Consider the following 22,545-nt stretch of genomic DNA (forward strand, 5'->3'; position numbering starts at 1 on the left):
CCAGATCCAAGGCTGAGGAGTAACCTGGGTTTGCTACGAAGTTTTCACAAATGCTCTAGAGATTTAGATGCCTTTGTTCTATTGACTTCCACCAATGCTAAATCTGCTTGGAAAATGAAACAGGGGAGCCGTCACCTAGGGACTTTATTTTTGCTGCTCTAGCAGCTCAGGACCCAGATGCTACAGCCTTTCAAAGGTTTTGTTTTCTAAAATTAATGTTAATGAGTTTACATAATGAGTGGGTGGGAAGGCCCGAGTTGATGAGCACCAGGAAAATATAATTTAGCAATCAAAATGGTGTTAAGGGAACATTTTCCAAGCTGGGGACAGTCATTTTTAGATGCTATTTGCATAAGTTGACACTTAATCAAATGAGAACCAATGAATTTCTCCCCTTAGATACAAGGTGTAACACAAAATTTAATTGCACTGTACCTATGCAAGAACATTATGGGAGCCAATTGGGGAAAAAACTACAGCCCCAAAAGGGCATGGACTTAGGCTGGGGCAGAGCTGGGAACACAACCCTGACCTCCTGGGTCTTTGGATAAGGGAAACTACTTAGATTCATAGATTCATTTAGCAGAGAAGTGAGGAAAGAAGAGAAAAAGAAGCTTGGCTTGAAGGTCCTAAGCTCAACGTGAAGTTCCCCATCGTTCAGGTTCTCTGCTACCCACAGGAGAAATGTGCAACAGGCACTGACTTGTAACACGTGTCTGCTTGCACTTTTTCTCCACAAACGTAGTTATGGATTACAATGTCCATTTTACTTTTGCCAAGCTACCTAAGCAGGAATAAGCCAGTGAAAGAGCAAAGAGCATCACCCAAGACATGCTTATTATAAACCCAGCTCAGAAAAAATGGAGGATATGCATTTCCAAAAACCCTGAATGCTGCACTAAACTTATCCCAGACCACGGATATCAGCTTCCACTGCTACGAAGTGCAGCCATAGATAGCACTGCTGGGCTTCTGTCAAAATGATCCCCAGCTTAATGCAATCCCTGCTGGAGGCAGTGGCACCCTGTAGGTTGGCCACACTGGATTTTGGACAAGCCCTTATGTTACAGCACATGAGAAGGATTAGAGATAGCTCTTGCCTCCTTCCAATCAGTCCTGATATTAGAAGGAAATCATTCGAATAGCTCAAGCTCTCCTAAATGTTGGAAGAAAACATCTGTTTTACCCACTAAGGTACTTCGGATCTCAACTCTTCTCAGTACATTAGAAACAAGCTATGGTAAAGTCGAGCAGGAATGGAAGAGGAAATGCAACCAAGGAAAAGTGGGTTGAATGCAATCCTCTTTTCCTGAATTTGCATCAGGCTGCCAGACAAACTGTGTACATCCTACAATCTGTTCAGTACCTTGTGAACAGGACAGTAATACATAAATCCCACCTGCACCATTCTGTTGTAGCAGTTTAATTTTAGGGTGGAAAGTTGATCACTTCCCTCCTCCTCCAAAAGCATTAGGTTGGGATCAGTAAGACTATATTTAAATCGCACTATACCTATGCAGGGTCATTATGGGAGTTGTGCACTGCTCTACGCAGTCTTTCGGGGATAGCTATTTCTGTGCGGACAACTTATTCACTTCTAAAGTGGAGCACGCACTCCTTAGTCCACCCTATGTCTGCACAGGGATTGATCAGGAATAGCCATCATGTTGAAATCACTCCCTACCTCAGTCCAAATGAACTTCCCTCCATCGACAAACCAGCAGCACTAAAACAAGTACTCCAGCCCTGGTCCTGCATTGCACATTTTCCACTCCCCCTCCCCATGTGAAAGAGTTTAAATTCAGGCTCTGTGAGTGTTTAGCTACAGGCTCCACACGGGACTGAGGAAGTGGCTATGTCTTTTTAAAGACCTGGCTTGAATAGATTCATGCAGACAAATGAAGCTGGGGAAGAGAGGAAAATGGATGTGAGACGCGGAGCCAAAGGAGAAGGGAAAACACGTGCACTGACAACAGAGCAGGCACGAGAGTCTGTGCGAGTGGCTGGCTAGGTGGCTGACAGTCCCTAATTTGCTGCTTTAGCCTTTAATTGTATGATGAATTTGTTGGCAGAGGCTGTGGATTTCTGCCTTCATTCATCTTTATTTACAAGCAATTTCCAGCTGCAGCTCTAATTTGAGTTTCCTTCTGATCTAACTGTGCTCCTTCCATGTACTTCATGAGGTCTTAATGGCACCAATCTCATTTTCTCTGCCACCTTTTGACCACTGCTCAATTACACTCCTGGACGGGGGCTCGGCGAAATGCTAGCACAGTGGTAGAATAGAGCAAAGCTAACCCAAATTAATTTATGAATATTTCAGGACCCACCATGATTAATTCAGAAGACAATGGCATGCTGCTACACCGCCAGCATTGCTCGTCTCGCTGGGGTCAGTAGGTTCCACTGCTAAATGCTGACATTCTGCAAACTAAATGAGTTTACACTTGATTCCCACACACTATATAATAGGATCAGGACCAAAGTGATGGGCACTGATTAGCAATAATAGCCTGAGAACTGCCAGTCAAAGGGATGCAACCAGCTCTGAAGGGATGAATATTCATCTAGTCCCTACAGGGTATCAATGCTAGAGAATCTCTCCTGTTTCCTTTCCTAAAGAACTGTATTTACTTCTTCCATTTTTGGTGCTAGACAATGAAGCTGCCATTGGCCATGCCAGCCATTGATGTCACTTCTATTTCAAAGGTGTTGGTTGTAGCCGTGTCAGTCGAAGGACATAAGCAGACAAGGTTCTTGGAATAAATCTGATATCTTTTATTAGACTTCAGCAGGAACAGAGCGGGGTCAAGAGTCCCCCACAAACTGAAGAGCTATAAATCATGTTAACCCCTCCTAAGCATTGAAGAGGGCAGTGTGTAACGTGTAGTCTTACCATGTCTCTCTACTCCTGCCAAGCTGGACTTTACATACAGAAAACTTGTTTACCCCCTGCTCTATCTACTCCAAAAGCATTTCAGAGGCTAGACTTTGAATGCATACCACTATGCCACCCACCGACATGTTGAAATAACCAGAGCAGAGAAAACAGGCACAGATGAGGAGGAAACTAAGGAAGGACATCTATCACTCTCAGCAAGAGGAAGTTGGTGCTACAGACATTTGGCTTTATACATTGATTTTCATCACTCTGCTTCTTCTCGGGAAGGACTTGCAGTAGAAAATGCAGCCGAGACTCTTCAGCACACTGACTCCTGCATCGTACACAGCGCCCATGTTTGACATGTGCCGACAGCAGCAAGGAGATGCCAAATCATTATTGATAAGTCGTTAGATGTGCCACGCATGCTTCGCCCTTGTCTTCACCACTGGATACCTTGAGATGCGGCAGACTGGAATACACAAGCAAGATTGGGATCTCGCAATGAACGGTCTTGTCCTTACCTTGCCCTCCCGCGTCTAGGCATGGAGGTAGCTAGAGAACAGCACCACGTCATGGCGCACAAAGGTAGTAGGTTAAATACCAAGTTGCGGCTGTAATTGCTGGTCACGCTCTGCTTTCTTGCTGTCTACCGTTCTCGAGGCTTCACTTGACCTCAGCCTTTCAACCATTTTGAAGATAACAAGCTTTTGGGGCCATTTCAATGCATGTGGGTTCACCAGCACTCACTCTGCCACTATGGGAACCCAAAACCACGTCGTTCTGCAGAAAATGGCTGGCACATGAAGTGACTCACCCCCCATCTTCACAAGGAGCTGTTTGACACCTTCACCCTGAACCCACAGGACCGTCGAAGAACACAACTCAGACCTCCCCAAGGTAAGGCCAGACCCTGCCGGTGAGAGTCCAGTCTCCCTTACCTGGAGAGAAACACGATGCTGTTGGTACACTACCTTGCCCTCTGGCACACTCAAAGGGTGGCTACAAACCTGCTCCCCCATCTTTGCTCTTCCTGGGTAGCCAGCAGGCTCTAGTCCCCCTCGATCTGCTCCATCGCATCATCCAGGCAAGCTCAGCGGTCTATTTATTGCTTCCACCTGTCCTGCAGTACCAAAAAAAGGCTCCCTGAGGTCTATTATTGCTGGTACTTTCATGTTCTGGGGAAGAGACTCCCCACAATGCTCTCACAATGGTCAAGTTCAAAGGTATTCAAAGTGCACCGGCAAGGCTGAAAAAGCCTCTCTGATCTTATTCCCCAAAAGGTCAGAAGGGCTTATTCCTACCCCTCACCTCTCTCTCACTTGCAAGGAAAGGGAGTTGGCTAGACTCCAGAAAAGGAGGCAAAAAGAGAAGGAAACAAAGCCACTAGATACAGATGCAGAAGTGCAGAAGGCAGCTGTTCAGTCTTGAGATTTGTCAGCAAGGGACAGAGCCTGCAAGAGAGTCCCCCACCCGACTATCCCCAGGTCATCACCATAACAATATCCAAATATTACATGGAAAAATCGGCTTGTTCGCTAACTTCCTCAGGCCGCAATCCAAATGACTTTCTTCTCGCCTCTGTGGAAAAAAGCAGGCAGGGCAAAAAAATTAACGGTGTTACTGGCTCTTATGGAGGAAACTTGTGTCAGCCAAGCTAGGATACGCTGGCATTCATACCATAAATTGAAGCTTGCAGCAGGTTGTTCAGGGCTCCTTTTTAAAACCTCTTAGCCAACTTTTTCCTTGCCGCAGTGTGTCATTATACGCCTGACGTCATTATAAGCCTGACAAAAGAGGGGCATGGATCAATCCATCAAGGTAGGATTTGTAACAAAAACTGCACTATTGGTTTAAATAGATGCCGTCAAGCTAAAAAAAAGTGCTCGTTTGTGTTACTAGCGCCACCTTAGATTATTCAAAGTGAAATAATTTGAGAACATCTGGTTTTCCTTTCCACCACTTATGATATCATGTTTTCCAAGCACATCTGGCAGCCCTTTATAGAAAGATATGCAGACTAAACATGCAGAGCAATAGTGAGTCGAAGATGAAGACTTCTGATGCCCTGGATGCAATAAGAAGGTGTTTTCTATCTCCACATTCCAGGGATGGACTGGGTAGTGTCCATTTATGTCTGCAACACCTCCTTCCTCCTCCTTATATGTGGTGGACCATGCATCTTTCCCCTTGTTTTGCTTGTATATCCAGAAGCACTTCCTTGTCTGCCACGCAGAACCCGTATCAATGTTGCATGAGTTGGGAATCCCTACAGAGCAAGATTCAATTACAAAGAAGTTTTGTTATGCTTTAACTAATGGGGTACATTTTGCATCTGGTATCAAATATAAATTATACTCTTGCTTCCCCAATACTGTTTGTGCTGAACATCCCTCAGTTCCCAGAAATCAAAAGGAAAGTGGAAAACACTGATCACAAAGGCCACTTACTGAGTTTCTGCTTCAGCTGAACTCAGCAAAACTACACCAGGCTTTGTCTAGTCAAGTTGGTTTTCTGTGTGCTTTCTCTGGTTGCAAATATTACCCCAAAAAAGGGATTTTTTTTAAGACCAGGGTAAACAAAGCCTTGGCTGGGGTGACTAAGTTGGGGCTGGTCCTGCTTTGAACAGGGGTTGGACTAGATGTGACCTCCTGACACCAGATGCAAAATTTATCCCATTATTTAAAGTATAACAAAACTTTTCTGTAACTGAATCTTGCTCTGTAGGGATTCCTAACTCATGAAACATCAATACGGGGCCTGTGTGGCAGAAATCTGTCAAATATTCTGTCTTTTCTATCATAATCTGAATCACGAAATCATACCCCAATTTCCCCCTGCCTTATTAAAAACAGTAGCAAGATGTTAGCTTTTTGTCATCCAGTAATCTCAAAGTGTTAATGCAATCAGTATAAACATGACTTTTCAGACAGGCAAGTGTCACAGAATCAGAAAATGGGGGTGTGAAAGGACTTTAGGAGGTCACATATAGTCCAACCCCCTGCTCCAAACAGGACCAGCCCCAACTACATCATCCCAGCCAAGGCTTTGTCTACCCAGGTCTTAAACGCCTCCCAGGATGGAGAGTCCACCACCTCTCTGGGTAAAGTATTATATTATTGCTCTAGGGCTCTAGAAAGGTAAGCATCACCCTTCTACCTACCAAAGAGTCGGCAGCTAATCCCAGACCAGCCTTAACTCAGGAGTCTGGTTCCCTGTTGTAAACCTACTTGCTCACCACGCTCAATGAGAGGGCTGCTACTCCATGAAGCAGGCAATTAGCTTGGAAGTGTAACAGGATACCTTGGGGATCCTAACACGACTTATTTTGCAGCTCATTATGCCATACTGAACAGGGCCTTGCCCTATCAAAGCAATTATTTTAAGCTTTCTGGGGAAAGCAAGGATGCAGGCATAAGAAGGTGCCCCAAATGCAAAGTACTGACAAAATAACTACCATTCCGTATTGTTACAGCTCAATTAAAAACTTAACGGCTAATCAAAACAACTCTAATTACAACTTTCACCCTGATTGCTTGCCACCTGGAATACAGTAAGAAAAATAAAATCGATTAGTTCAGATTTGATAGGAGACCACTGTGAGGGTGCTTCACTCGTACTGTTTTTATTGGGAGCCCAGCTGAATTTTCCTCCTCCACCTACTGTTGTGGGGATGAGTGTTTGTAACACGTTTTCAGGTCATAACTTGCTATAAGTATGCAAGGCATCTGACATTCTTTTGTCCACCATTTGTAAAATATCCCAGCTGATTTGTTTTTTTTAATAATTATGGGATTCTTGTGTAATGAAGGATGCTGTGGCAATACTTTGTTTTCGAATGGGGAGGCTGTTCTCCAGCCTCTACCATGGCTATTGTGGCATCTTTAAGGCTGGACATCATCTCACGTGGTTCTGGGATTAGATGCATCAGGTCAGACATCTCTAACATCTCTTGAATCTGAAGGTCCAGGTGCAAAACATGTAGCAACAGACTGAAAATCCAGAAGTACAGCCCTCACCAATCCAAAAGGCTCGGTGAGACTTCTATGGGAACTGTAAAGACAAGGCCTGAAGTTGATATTCAAGAGCTGGCTGCACTGAGACGGTAATCAAGACAGGCTCCCATCAGCCAGTCTCATTAAATGAGCTTCTGGTCTAACCTCACTGCCTCTGGCCCTTCACAAAGTTTCTGCTCAAGTATCAGACACTAGCCACGCTCATCTCTACAACCCAAAACTAAAGGGATCTATGCCTATTAAAGGCAATCCTATCCTCCCAGTAATGCATGCTGGCAATTAAATTAATGTTGTGATCTTGATAAAAGTTACCTCCCAAAAGTCCACTGCTATTTCCCCTGGCTGTGAAGAACTGTTGCTCTCCACTCCCAAATAGCACCAACACAGCCCTGCGTCAGATGAATTTGGAAGCACATAGGCTGTTAAGAGTACTGTACTGAAATGAATTAACTGCCCCCAGCTGTGTATAGCTAGACAAGGTAGGAACCACTTAAGTAACCAAAATGACAGAAGCTTATCTTGCAAAACTGCTTACTAAACCAAGATGGCACTCAAAAGCTTCCAAAAGCATTACGGCCCACTTGATGCAGGTCATCATTAATTTATTATTTGCTTACACCTTGCCCTTTACAGTTGGACTGGAGGAGGTGAAAGAAAAGAAATGCAAGGGGAGGAAAAAAAAAAAGCAACCAAAAATATGTATAAATATACTTGTCCAACATCTCCACCTGGCATATTCAAGTCAAGTCAGTCCCAAGACCATTACGACTATGACCACAACCATTAAGGCCATAACCTTAGATGCTGTGCATCGCTGGCAATTCTTCAAACGTAGTGACCTGGTGGTGACCATCTCCCCTCCGGGTATGGATGGCTGCTGGCTCTCAGGGAGCTCATCTACCCTTTGACAGGTCTTGTTTATAGTCCTGCTGGGCACCCACGTGCCTCTCACCCAGGCAGAAGTGCCAGTTTAGTCGCTGACATCCCAACCATGGAACAGGCTGTACTGGTTTACATGGTACCAGACAGCAGATCAAGACAGGCCTGGCCTGACAGTAAGCTGGTATATTATACTGGTGTTATAATGGAGGGGTCAGCAAACTACAGCCCATGGGCCAGGGACATTGGCTGGATTCAGCAGTGGGGAAGTAGCAGTCAGGGCTGAAGTATCAATGGCAATTCAGCAGCTGGAGGACACAGCAGCAGAACTGCAACTGGCCATGTGCCTTCAGACCAACCTGTTTTTTTTTCCATCTGGCTGCTACTAAAAAGCTGCCGACTGCTCATAAACAGTCCTGGAAAAGGAATGTAAAAAGTCAGCAGTCGTCACTAACAGAGCAAACTCACTCCAGGAAACCATCAGCTCCTGCAGCTCCAAGCAAGTCAGAGCTGTTGCAGGTGCTAATCCACTCTCTACGTTTACATTAAACCTTGGTGCACCCACTCCAAAACACTGAAACACCTGAGCTCTGCAACCGATGCAGGATGCATCCTTCCTGCAAGTCCTGCAGGTTCGAACTGTGACAGGTTCTCAAACAGAGGTGACACCGAGGCAGATGGATGCTGCCATGCAACAGAAGTTGGATCAGGTTTCCCGCCAGGCCCGCAGCTGCGGGAAGCATTTTCAGAAGTTGGCAATCAGGTGTCATTTGATCTGCAAAATAAGACAGCTCTCAGTTGCCCCCTCCCAGCTCCTCACACTGGTCTCTACTGTCTTGTGCATCCACTGAGAGAGTCCATTTATCAGAGGCAAAAAGGCCTTTTCTTCAGTGCAACAAAGTGCCCTTCACAGGAGATTCGCGTACACAGAGGGGAAAGGGGTTATTTTGCTCCTGACTTACAGCCAAGGCAGAAAGGCTTCTTAAGCAACTACATCCATATGTTCCACTTATGACCACAGGATGATAAGACCTTTGGAAAAGTCAGATCTTTTTCCCCAACCGTGACAAACCGCAGAGCTGCAAATGGTAAGGAAAGCTCAACTCTATTGCAGCACAGTCCCAAAACCAGCCTGAGGCAGAGGTGAACTGGCCGTGGCATTTTGAACAATTCCTGCATCCTGCTGACTTGTGAGCCAAAGAAAGGTCAGCCTTTGGGCCTCGCTCACACTAATGAAGGCAATGCGGATGCTGGAACAACCAGCACCTATGCCAGGTTTAGCAGCCGGAAGAGGCAGGGTATGTGCCTATTACAGGGCAGTAATGAACATACTAAAGAATCAAGGTTGCAGCATAGTTAAAATACCTCCTGTCCTTTTAAGCTATGCATGAATTACAAATTAGAAGCAGCCAGGAAATGTGGGCAGGAGCACATCGTGCAAACAGCGTCCAGCAAGGGACACTTTCCATGGAAGAATGCAGTGTGCCAGTTATAAGCTAAATCCAAGGTGGGCCTGTCAGAGCAATCCAGCCTAGCTGGGTGCCTGGCTCGTCACTGCTCCCGGGAAAACCTAGGACAAAAATTCCTTAGTGAAGAGGCACAGGGAAGTATGACGGCAGCCAGAGAGAAGGCTATAGAGCAGTAAAAAGAGCAGAGTGGCCAGGAGAGCACAGCAGCCACCTCCTGCCTCATCTTTCCTTAGGCACCGCAGTACAGTATTTACTGAGGCCAGATCACCTTTTCTGCAGAGGGATCCGATTACAGCCCTGTAAGAAAATCCCTGCAGCAGCACAGTTCCTCATTTCAGTTCAACATTTCTTGGATATCATTTAAGTTTGAAAGCAGCCCTTAACTCCCTGCAGGGAGGTTGCAAAGAGGATGGAGCTGGACTGTTCTCAGTGGGGGCAGAGGACAGGACAAGGAGCAATGGGCTCAAGTTGCAGCAAGGGAAGTTGAGATTGAATACTGGGAAAAACTTTTTCAATAGGAGGGTGGTAAAGCACTGGAACAGGTTACCCAGAGAGGCGGTGGAGTCTCCATCCTTGGAGATAATGTAGTTAGGGCTGGTCCTGCTTTGAGCAGGGGGGGTTGGACTAGATGCAACTCCCGAGATCCCTTCCAATCCTCATTTTCTATGATTTTATGATTTCATGTGTCCTGTCCATTCCTTACCAGGGGCCCCAGACTAACCTTACCCTATCCTCAGCAGGATAGAACGACAGAGACAAACTGAAGGTGCAAGACGCCTGCTGCATGACCAGTGCACGGCCGTCTCAAGTCATGCCAGAGCTTTCTTACCAGCCCATAACTCTCTCGATGCCACACCCAAGGAGACACGACAAGAGATGTTGAATGAGACGCTGAAGAAAATACCCAACAGTGAAAAAACGGACGTTCCAACAGTTGAGTCCTTACCACCAGGGACTTGACGAACCATGGCAAAGGTGCCAGTGTCTCAACTGCCTACATACTGGAGCCAGATGCTCCAAGGAACTAATGAAGAAGTGGAGCTATACACTGGTTCAAGCACCTGTGACTGTGGCACAGAGATTCAGACTATGCACCACCTGCTGCAATGCCTGCTGGTGAAGGCACACACATAATGAAAGACCTTGCAAAGTACAATATATAAGCACAAGCATGTGCAACAAAATGGTCAAATGTGGTAGAGACATGAGAAGACAATGACAACCAGGGGCCCCTTTCTTGTCATGTCTTTTCATGCAAGTCTTTCACAAGGTCACTAGCTGTTCCACACATGGGGGCTGATCCCAGCCCCCCTAACTCATGTGCACTGAAAGCAATGAGACCAATCCAAGGAGCTACTTGTCACCCAGGGCACTTCTCAGGGGGAAGAGCAACATCAAAACACCAATATGGTACGACAGCAGAATAGGGGTGAGAGTGACAGGATGCAAATGATGCACAGGCAACACCTGAGAGTCAGATAAATGAGGATAGGAAAGCTCGCTTTATACCTAGCTCTGGCATTTAGGAAAGCAACCATAAAAGACTTTTATTCTTCCAGACTGCAATTTCTACGTGCAAGGCCATGGGGTAACTGTTACCAGTGAAAAGCTAAATGGCAAAGGTGCAGGGCAAGAAACAGGGTCGGCCACTGATCCAGAAGTTTAGGAACGACTACTTTTGAGACACGCTCTGGCTACATTTTATGGCTCCCACAGACTGCTACTGGCATTTATGATTTCAGCACTGAAAATGGCATGTGAAGGGTCAGACTGCAAAGAACCACTCAGGTGAACAGTGCCTGGCTCGCCTGAGGTCCAAGCATCTGTGTCCCATTGGGTTTCCCCACAGATAGAGCATTCTCAATGCAAGTAATGGCAGCAGATCTGGGTGCCAGAGATGTGGACAAAGGGTGGGATTTTCAGAAGCACCGAGATCTTTTGGAAAGCCAAAGGGATGCATGCTTTTAACTAATTTGGGTGCTCTGGCAAAACCTCACCTTGAATTCTCACTCAGCATCAGCACTTCATTAGCATACATTTCTACAAAACACTTTGCTAAAGTATTTTTGCCCTAGACAGATGCTTTGTGAAGACTCGGGTTGTGAAAAACTTGCTGTTCGATAATCAACCGGTAAATGGTTTCCTCCAAGATTCAGCTCTCAAGCTTCCACATTTCTTTCTTCCCTTCTTGCTAGGTATATACAATAGACCGAACTGTTACCTACCACTTCTCCAAAGGAGGCAGCCAACATGTGCGTCACCGGAGCCAGGTACTGGGAGGAGTCATCACTGTGGAGTGCATATTTCACGTATTCATAGGTGGCAAAAAATGCAGCAGCTGAAAATTAAAAAAAAAAAAAAAAAATGCTGCCGTGAAGCTGTTCCTAAGGTTGCATTAGCAGACTGCTATTAAGATCCAGAAAAATCTTAACAGCTGTTGAAATCCACCATCCAGGAACAGAAACTAAAACATTTCCCCAAAACAGTGTTACCCTTCTAGACAGTAGGGTTCATGGGCACCCCTATTGCCTCCAGGGACAATACTCTCACTGACTTCACTGGGACCAGGCTTTCTTGCCGAGATTATTATAGCAGTGATTTCAGGTTTTGGTAAAGTCAAACACCCGTGTCTTTTTAACGCAATAAAATGCAAGGAGCCTACGCTTGTCTCCTTGGCAGATTGATTAGCTGAGTGTTAGGACTGGTACTTAAATTCAACATGTCTGCTAGTTGTTCCGAACAGCAACACTATCTTCCAGGCTAAAAATCCACCAAATATCTTTACAGTTTACCAAAGAACTGCTGAGTGTTTGAAACATTTATTACACCTTAATCTAATGGACAAGGAAGAATTGTATTTTGTAGTAGGGTCAGTCTCATCATTTATAAAACCCATCCACCCATCCCAATGGAGTGTTACAGAAAGAGGGAAAAAAATAAAAAAGCAACCCAGGAAAAACTTTTTTCATACTAACAAGAATTTGCTTTCTATCACATTAAGGTATTTAAGTTTTCAGTCTTAAGCTGCACCACAAAATAAATCACAGTTTAGATTTTAAAGATGCAAATCCTGAGAAGGCTGGCATCTGTCCAGAAGGGAGGGATGAAGGGGAAAGCAGATTTTAATTGCGCAAGAGGGATACGTGCATCACCTTCTGCTGTTAATCAAAAGATGCTTATCACCTCCAGAGATAACCAAAGCAGGGAAGATAAAGAACAAAAACATTTCATATCATCTTATGAAGGACTTTGGACCCTTGAAGGCGTGAGTGGACATCTCTCTAAACTTCTCTCAGTATTCACAAACAAGACAGCCCCATAGCGCATTTTTTTGCTACAAAGTGGAAGTGCACAAACACTTAAGGAACTTCAGATGCTTTCCCCAGAGATTAAAACTATTTGCTTAAAAAGTGTCAGTGCCCAGAGCTGCTTTTTTTTAAAAAAATGATTTTTCTAGAGAGATGGAAAAGAATGTCCCTGGATAGCATTTGACTCAAAGAACTGAGGAGAGCCTAGGGGGATGCACCAGACCTCTTCATTCACACCTAGTGCCTATAGCCATGATTTAAAGGACTGAGTGTCCAGGGCAAAAGGCAATGCTTTCTCTTGTGCTTGGAAAATCCATGTGATCTTGCAGGTGCTGCTATAGACCAGAAGGAACTGGCAACAGGTGTCTAGGGAAAGGAAGGCCTGAGGAAGAGGGGTTCTCTCTCTCCAAGGTGCAACATGTCCCCAGCACCCTGGTATTTGAGCACCCAACAACCTCTAACAGATTGGAGAGGCATGGAGGAACTCTCATTCCCATTTTACAGGGAGTGGGGGGACTGAGACACAGAAAGCCTAGCTGACCCGTCAAAGGACACACAAAAAGCTGGAGTCAGAGTAGGAAGCTGAACCCAACACTTCCCGAGTCCCACCTTAAGAAATGAAGCATCCTTCCTTTTCAGCTAATCCACACAGGCTTATAGGGACAGAGTTAGGGCCTGGTGGCAAAGCAGCTAAGACATCATGCCAGGGCTGCTGATGTTGGCAGCTAAAAAAATTAAATAGTACAGCACCTGGCACTGCAGAACACTTTACAAACACCTATCCATCTCCTGCATGCCCACAGGCTTTGTCCAGATCCCAGAAGCTGCTCCTCCTTGCAGCTGCTCCTCCTTGCAGCCAGAGAGCCCTGCAAACTTCAGCATGAGTTTGACCCCACCAAGCAGCTTGGAGGATTGGGGCAGGGATAACCGAAATCAAACGTTATGCGTTAAGGCACATGCTTGTATGTGCTGCCGCCTCCCAGATGACAGGGAATGAACAGAAGTATAATCCAGGAATTTTACCATTTGGGAAGGATCCAACAGCAGCAGAAGGGACCCCAGCGTAGATGCCACGAAAGCCGCCAGCCTTCTTGAAGCCCTGGGGACTCTGCAGTCTGGTTTTTATGGTATCCAGAGGGAATAATATCAAATCCACGCACACTCCTGCGATCCCACCAGCCTGCAAGATGAACAGAGAATTTATGGTTATGTAGTGAGTGAGATAACAGCATATATATGGATGGGATAACAACCCACCTAAGGAACAATGTTATCCATCTGCTGCAGAAGTGCTGATCTTTTGTACATAGGCTGGTTTCCCTGATAATTTATTTTTACTACAAAAAGAGAGTAAGAATAAAAACATGCATCTGAAGCATTCTTCCATTTCACAGAGCAAGGCCCTAGCAACACTGAACCAGCACAAGCCAACCATTTGAGTGGGACATCCCAATTAGCACTACAATACAGCACAGAATTGCCATTAGCTTTATGAGGTACTGTGCCAGTGTCAAAGCTAGAGGGGAAATGATTTTTATTCTCCATGAAGCATTTCAAGTTTTCATAGGGGAAGGGGGGGGGGGAAATCACAGTGAAGAATTTAAAGTCTACGCCAAAAAAAAACCCCTATCATTTTTAAATTAAAGTTTTCCAGTTTGTGGGGAAAATGTGAAGGTTTTATGATTTTTTTTTTTTAAATAGTGTTCTTTTGGAAAAGTTTGGAAAACTTCAAGAGGTATCCAGGTTGTAGCCATATTGGTCTAGAGGCAAAAGGAATCAAAACTCGTGGAAGAGGTGATCTCTTCTATTAGACCAGCTAGATGTTTGCTAGCAAATTATTTATTTGCAAGCTGAAAAATCAATAAAATAATTTTATTTATTTGCAACTTGCAAATAAATAATTTGCTTGCAAACATCTAGCTGGTCTAATAGAAGAGATCACCTCGTCCACGAGTTTCGAAAACTTTCTAAAGAATTTCAACCAGTTCTAAGGAATATACAGACAGGAAGATGTTCATGGGAGACTGGGATGCCATGCGCGAGGAATACTATTTCAATGTCTGAATGCCAGGTCAAGATAAACAAAAACCCACCCATTCACACTCAGACTGAAATAACCTTGGCTATTATATCTACTAATGCAATACGAAATGCCTGCTTTGCTTCGCATTATTTGGAACATCAGGTATGTACTAAAATCTACCTTGCATATCATAGCAAAGAGCAAATACTAGAATGGGTATCTGGCTCTACCGAATAACGTTTGATTGCGTTTCACTTTGCTTTTCTCCACCAGCATGGAACAGGACTCAGAGAGGTGTTCACTATCTGCCGTTAAAATTTTAATCAATAGAAGTTAATTATTCTTTTAATCTTTTCGGTTATTTTGCATGCATTGATGGTTTCTACTTCTTCTTCCATCAGAATTCTTATCTGCTCAAAATATAATGGATCAGATTTAATCTAACCATCTGGCAAAACATGAATCAAAAATTTACTAATTGCTTCTTTGGATTTCAAACTTCTGTATCTTAAATGTCATTTAAATTCATGAGACAACTAATAGAGCACCTGCAGGAAAGCGAGAATACCTGGGCACCGACTCCATGGGCAGCAAACCGTAATGATTTTTAGATAATAAGCCAACTAAAGAGCCCTATCAACAGCATTAGTGTTACTGGGACTTCAACAGCTGGAAAATCTTTGCAGGGAGTTAGATATACCTGTTCAACTCCAAATCCAGCAACACAATTAAATAAAGCCAAGGTCTAATGCCAAGACATTGAACCATGCTATTTCACGCAATAGGTAGAGTGTGGCTTGAGCACATCTGAGTGGAAGTACAACTGTGCTGCTAAATATGGACACACAGCTGTGCATCTCAGAGGCATAAACCCAGCTCTGTACGTTTTAAACACAGGCAGGCCAGATTCTTTGGGTAGACGCAACGTCTTTTATTAAACCAACTGAGTAGTTGGAAAACAGGTTTTGCAAGCTTTCAAGCACAATCACCCTTCTTCAGGCCCAAAAGCTTGCAAAGAACTGTTGTCCAACTAGTCAGTTGGTCTAATAGAGATCACATCCGCCCAAACAACCTGGCCTGCCTATATTCTTAGACCAACATGGCTACAACCAAAAACCTAGTTTTAAAACCACAAGAATTAAAAGCAGGGAGAGTATTTATATCAATGTTACCTGCATGCAGAAGAGAGTAGCTTTCATATTCATAACTGCTCATTTGTAGTTTTGCAAGGGTAAATAGAAGAAAAAAAATTGAGGGGGCGGGGGAGAATATGGGCAGGGTGTGGGCCAACAGATACTGGCCTTACTCAGCCACTAAACTTTTCTGAAAGATGCACATGCAGCCACAAAAGGGCTGTGACACAAGCCAGGGCATGTGCACAGCTAGAGGACCTTGCTACACAAGTTCAAGATGGAACAGAAAGAAAAGACGCTTCTTCCTTGCAAGCCGTAGCCATAACCAGTCATGTTGCATACCCACAACTTCTCTGATGCATGCAAGCCTGCAAGTCTCTCCACCACATAGCACTCTCCTCTGAAAGCATCCAGCTACAACCCTATCATCATCCACGGTACATCCACTCTAACCCACAGCAGAACCCACACCCTGCAGTAACGGGTTGCAACCTGCCCCAAGTCCCTGGGGAAGTAGAGGGAAAGATGCCCGTAGGAGCTGGAGGAGAGCAGCAAGACTGATGCTAAGAAATGATGTTTCAGGGCTCCCGAGTGACTCAGAAGCAGGAGCCCAGGCATTGAAGCAACCATCATATTTTCAACCTGTTCAACTTAGTTTGTGTATTGAGCTCTTTTGAGAATCGCACACTTAAAAATCTGGCCCTACAGACATCAGACAGGTCATTAATACCCCACAACGAGTTCTCTCAGAAGCCACTGCACTCAGAGGCAGACTGAAGACCAAACCAACAGGTCAGAGGAGTGCGGGCCGGGGCACCCCCAGAGGCAGATTTACTGACCCATGAGTCCTCCTACATGAGCAAGCGCTGGAAGGCTCCTGGCTGCGGGGATGAAGTTAAGGTTTTGCAGAGCGTGCTGCTGCAGTTAAAAAATACTGACGGCAGACTGCTTTTCTCCTACAGTTGAGTATTTCATTAAAGTCAGGCCTTTATTACTCTCCATCAACCAGATGACCCTTCTTCCCACAAGGCTGCACTGGAATGCTCTTCCAGTTCAACGTTGACAAAACCCTTCCCTCTAACCCAGACAAGGGTTGCTCAAGTAGCTCAGATTTTCACTTGCGTACAAGGCAGCTGTGCAAGTAGCATGGAAAGATCACAGAAAGCCAGGAGGACCTCAAGAAGTCATCTAGTCCAATCCCTGCTTGGGACAGGATCGTCCCTATCCAAACCATCGTCTAACCTCCTAGCAGACCTGGAAGGAACCCCCAGAGGTCATCTAGTCCAACCCCGTCCGAGGCAGGATCCTACCTATTTGCCCAAAACAGAAAGTCCAACAATATATCAAGCAGAAATGCCTTAATAATAAAAGCTGAGGAAAAATGCTTTTGCAGTTAAGGGACTTAACCCATCTAGGTTCAAATCTGGACCACGTCAGACGCTCCTTCTCTCACCTTGGGTCAGCAATGTAATCTTGTGCTTTTTAGTATTCCTCCCAGGAGATAATGACAACAACATCCTCTCTCACATACCCCAGATGCAACACAAGACATAACACCCTAACCTGCCACAGGTAAAGCAGGGGGACCACCGTGGTCAACATCCTACTGCTGCTGCAAAGGTGTTAAAGTAGGCGAAGAGAGTCCAGGGAGAAGGCTGCATAGGAAATCAAGGAAAAGGTGTGTCCATTGGCAAGATCTCTCTGAAGCGTGCTGTTTATTAAAGTTATTAGGATGCAAAATTAACTCCCAGGAGAAACTGCTGTGCACTTTGAATGCATACAAGCCCTTCTCTTGTATAGTCATGACTACGCTTTGCAGATGTCACTTAGTGGAAGTTTTCTACACTGATTCTCAGCTGAAGATATAGTTAGCATGTTAGTCTGAAATCAAGCAAAAGGCAGGGTAGCTTTGCACTTTACAGACTTGTAGGCAAAGTACATGGGTTTGGGGGGGTGCACATGCACACACTCACTATGGAGTGCATATGTCACATGTTTGTAGGTGGCAAAAAATGAAGCAGCTGGAAAAAAAATTAAAAATCGTCTGTCCACGAACCCAACCGGCTGCATTTTGTGGTAGGGCCAGTCTCATCATTAACAAAATCCATCACAATGGAGTATGGAAACAAAGAAAAAAGGAAGATTTTTTTTATACTAACAAGCATTAGCTTTCTATTGCATTAAGCTGAGTGTGTGTGGAGGTGTACGCGTGTGTATACACACGCACTGACCTTAATGTAACAGACAGCAAATACACATTATGCACGCAAACGCACCTATACGTCGCGCGGGCTTTCATGAGCCGATGCTAGACCTACGCACACCCCCTTATTTAGACGTAGCACAAGCTTTCATGAGCTGAAGTTCACGCTACACGCACGCAAACCTATCACACAAGCTTCTGCGAGCTGAAGCTTGCATCACACGCACACGTATGTACATACACACACACACCCCTCTATAAAGAGCATGAGTTGTCATGAGCCGAAGCTGAATCCACACACACACACACACACTCACTATCTATAAGTTTACTCCTAAGCATATAAATGCACACACCCCCCCTTATCTATACACTGCATGGGTTTTTATGAGCCGAAGCCAGCGCCACACGCGCGGGGTGGTCCAGCGGTTCCCAAGCTGGCTCGTGCGTGCACCCGTGACACCCCTTGGTGAACACCAGCTCGTTTTGCCTCTTTTTTTGGCCTGCTGAAGAAGAGACGTTTTTTCCTGCTCCAAAGCCCTCGACAATGGGTGGCCACGTAAAACCTCGGCGTTGATCTCGCATCTCATGCCTGCACAGCCTCTCCTAGCGAGGCACCCTGCACAGCCTCTCCGGCCACCCCAGGGCGCCTGGCTGAGGGCCACCGGGCCTCCCCTGGCACGGCACCGTGCAGGGCACCTCCGAAAGGTCTCCAGCCACCCCGGGGCACCCTACGGAGACCCGCCGGGCCTCTTCTAGTGGGGCACCCTCTCAAGAGGACCTCCAGCCACCCCAGGGCACCCTCCAAAAGATCTCCAGCCACCCTGAGGCACCCTCTGGAGACCCGCCAGGCCTCTCCTGGCCCGGCACCGTGCAGAGGGCCTCCCCGCACGCTGCGGCACCCGGGTGAGACCCGCCCCACTCACCGCCAACGACACCCAGAAACCGCCGCCGCCGCCGCCCGCCATGAGCCCGGGCCGGCGCTGCCCAATCCGGAGCTTCCGCGCAGTCAGCTGGGCCTGCGCAGCCAATCAGCGCCGCGGACGTGTGCAAGGGGCGGATTCGGCCGGCGGCCCCGGAAGTGGGGGGAGCTTCGCCTCGCCTGCCCAGGGATGCGCGTGTAACACGCGGGCGTGATGCGGGTAAGTCTTCTGTAGTGAAGCAAAGAAACGGAGGAAGAGCCTGACGTGGTTCGTTCCCACGTTTATAGCAGGACTCCTAAGTGCATCCTGGAGGAGTCCGGATACTTAAGACACCAAGATGCGTGATACACTTCGGGGGGAACTTGGTTTCAGAGCATCTCGACTCCTCTCACTTGACTCCCCCAAGATCCATGACACACTTCGGAGTCAAGATCAAGATCCATGACACACTTCGGAGTCAACTGAGAGGAGTCGAGATGCTCTGAAACCAAGTTTACTCCGAAGTGTATCCCGCATCTTGGTTTCTAAGCATCTCGACTCCTAAGCGTACAGTGCGTCTTGACTTCAAACTGTCTTGACTCCTCCTAAATTTACTCCTAAGTGTATAAATGCATCTGGGTTTCAAAGCATCTTGAGTCCTCTAAATTTATTCCTAAGTGTATAATGCATCTTGGAGGAGCCGAGATGCTTTGAAACCCCGATGCATTTATACACTCAGGAGTAAATTTAGAAGAGTCAGAATGCTTTGAAACCAAGTTTACTCCTAAGCATATAAATGCATCTGGGCTTCAAAGCATTGTGACTCCTACGTGTACAATGTATCTTGGTTTCAAAGCACATTGACTCCTCTAAGTTTACTCCTAAGTGTATAATGCATCTTGGCTTCAGAGCACCAGCAGAGCCTCCCTGTGCCTGAAGAAGGGTGTTTATGCCCGAAAAGCTTGCAAAGACCTGTTTTTCGAACAATGTACTTGGTCTAATAAACGATGTCACATTTACTCATAGACCCTTGTCAGCCTGTTGGCTTCTATTCGACCCAGCAGAACACAAAACCCCAGCAAAGTCTCCCTATGTCTGAAGAAGGGCATTTGTGCCCCAAAAGCTTGCAAAGAACCATTTTTCCAATAATGTAGTTGGTCTGATAACACATTTACCCCAAACGTCCTTGTCTAATATCGCATTTACCCACAAGATACCACATTTACCCAAAGGTCCTTGTCCAGCAGTCAGCAGGCTTGCCCTCAAAGACAGGCACGTGGCAGCAGGATCTGCAGATTTTGCTGTTTGTCGGAAGCCGCATTGGTCCATGCTCATCCTGGAGGCAATGTGGGACCCTTTCCCTACCTCCTAGAAGTGGCTGCAAGAGGCAGGAGAGCACTGGACTGAGGAGAGAGACCTTCCCCCGCACACCCCCCCATTTCCCCTACCCCACGGGTGCCTAAGAGGCGGCTGCAGGTGGTGAGGGGCATCATCAGGGAGGCTTGAGGGGGGCAGGAGGAGGTTGGCCAGGGACTGAACAGGCAGGAGAGAGTCAGTAGGGGCTCATTAGTGACTCTCAGTGCAAGTCCCAACATGAAACTAATAGGCAGTCAGTTAAAAAACAACACAAAGAAGTTCCTTTGCCCCCAGATGTGGTGGAAGTGCTCACTCTTTTTCTTTCCTATTGCCAGCAGGTATCAACTTCCAAATCCATGAGTCACTGAAAGTGTAAACACGTGCTATAAGTGTGACACAATAAACTCTGTGCAGTTTGCATCGGAGTTTATTTGCTCCCAGGCACCACATTTGTACATGCGCCCCGGGCTGCAGCACGTTGAGCCAGGGAGGAGCAGCCCTGGCTGGCAGGGGGCCCAGGGCTCAGCCTGCCAGCCCAGGGCTGCTCCAACCCAGCTCAACGTACCACAGAGGGGCTGAAGGGTGCTCCAGTGCAGGGCTAGCCGGCAGGCAGCCCCTGCCAGAAAGCACCCATGTGCCCCAGACAGCCCCATTACCATCTACACATGCACTGCAGCACACTAAATAACACCACCATAGGATAGTATTTGTGTTGGGGCAGTGCTGTCCTAGGATGGTGTTCAGTATTTTACTGCGGCCCAGTAAGGCCACATGTGTGGACGTTGATGCTTTACTGCAGAGCTACTTAGTCTGCAGTAAACATCTCATGTAGATGTACACGCTGTCAGGTATTGTCACTCAATGTGCGTCTGCCCCGTCTGGGCATTCACAGAGATTGCAGCTTTCGATGAAGCGCTGCACTGTTTGCTGGACACCGCATTAGCACGGGGGCTGTCCAAAGTGTTCATCCTGTACCGTGTTGTTTTGAAGTACACGTCTCAGTCTGTCCCGCTTGACCCCTGATGATGTCGAGGTCATGCCGGATGGGGGACTCATTCGACATTGGCATAAAATGCCATAGGAATAGGTCTGACCTTTCCCAGTTGTCAGTCCACTTGGTTTGCTGCCCATAGGTTTGGTTCAACATCCCCAATCTCTTTCAGGGGCTTGCGGTTTGCAACTTTTTAGCCTCTTAAGCCTCCATCTATTCAGGTCTTTAGTGAACAGTTGATGGAACAAGTGATTTTCATCACCTCTTGCCTCTTTTGCCAGTAGTGATGTTAGGGTCTGTCTTCTTATATCACTTGTGCCCACAGAGCAACAGTTATCCCCTCCTGTTATTAGAGGTGCCTGTTGGGTAGGCATCAGCTGAGTTTGTGGGACAAATAAAAGATAAAACAGGGCAGGAGTGAGGTTACAAGGATGGCAGTGAAGGTCAGAGGTTTAGAACGAGACCTCCAAGGGGCACAGGCCTATTTGTCACCTTTAGTCTCCAAAGGGCGCAGGCTACCGGGCAAGATGGACCTTGCAAATGGCAATTTTTATGTTCTTACATCATCACATATAACACAACACATATTTTTCTCCAGTTAAAAAGAAACTAGAAACTTTACTCATATGTCAGGGGTCCGGGGCAGAATAATTCAGTTTAAGATGGGAGCACAAAAAAAATATATATATATATATAACTTGATTGGAGTTGAAAACAATATGTGGAATAGGAGCTTCTTTACCAGGGGCAGCGAACAGACAGCAGAATGGCAGTACAAAGTCCGGCTAACAAAGGACTGGGGCAACATCAGGACTATAAAAAAGAAAAGAGGGTTGTTAATACCTGTGAAATGAAGAGTTGAGAAGGGATCAGGTAGATTGTAATGAGCCATGAAGTCAAATGACTGCCATAGCACTGCCTGACTAAAAAACCTCTTGCCACTGCCAGGCAGTGGTTTTTCAAATGTGGGGGGAGCAGGGCTCCAGGGGAGGTGCAAGTGCACCCCCCTGAATCCACCTCTGCCATGGGGGACCCCCATGCTGGAGCTTCGCCGGGCCTCCAGGGTCAAAGGCAGGGAGACAGGCAGCAAATCCCATTGGGAAATTTGAATGAATTAATTCCAAGGCTCTACGTATCTAGTGGGAAACACGGATGGCAAGGGAAACAAATGCTGAAGCATTATAGCATTACAAGTACAGAGGAAAGCTCAGAGCTTTGCCTTTTAGCCTGTGTTAAATTAACGTTGAATTGGGAACGTGAGCCAGCTACACGCACACAGAGGGTGTTCAAAGTGACCTGCAAGATTATCTCAATATACCCACACTGTGTTGGGGGCAGACTGGCAAAAAGGCACCAGGTGAGTAGTATAAAAACTGACACCTGT

At 46.2% G+C, this 22,545-nt stretch overlaps 1 protein-coding gene across 3 annotated transcripts in view; it reads right to left on the reverse strand.

The window, feature by feature from the left end:
* SLC25A26 (solute carrier family 25 member 26) overlaps positions 1-18,928 on the reverse strand; it is a 101,382-nt gene extending 82,454 nt beyond the window's left edge. For all 3 annotated transcript variants that reach the window (XM_090022122.1, XM_090022121.1, XM_090022120.1), the window contains exons 1-3: positions 18,839-18,928; positions 13,577-13,733; positions 11,471-11,583 (exon numbers count right to left, since the gene is read on the reverse strand). In XM_090022122.1, coding sequence (XP_089878248.1) covers positions 11,471-11,583; positions 13,577-13,733; positions 18,839-18,880 — 312 coding nt within the window. In that variant the 5' untranslated portion in view covers positions 18,881-18,928. The remainder of the gene's footprint in view (positions 1-11,470; positions 11,584-13,576; positions 13,734-18,838) is intronic.
* Between the last annotated feature and the right edge of the window lie 3,617 nt (positions 18,929-22,545).

Source organism: Crocodylus siamensis, chromosome 11, assembly GCF_052110815.1.
Source record: "Crocodylus siamensis isolate JL-2025a chromosome 11, ASM5211081v1, whole genome shotgun sequence".
Lineage (NCBI taxonomy): Eukaryota > Metazoa > Chordata > Crocodylia > Crocodylidae > Crocodylus > Crocodylus siamensis.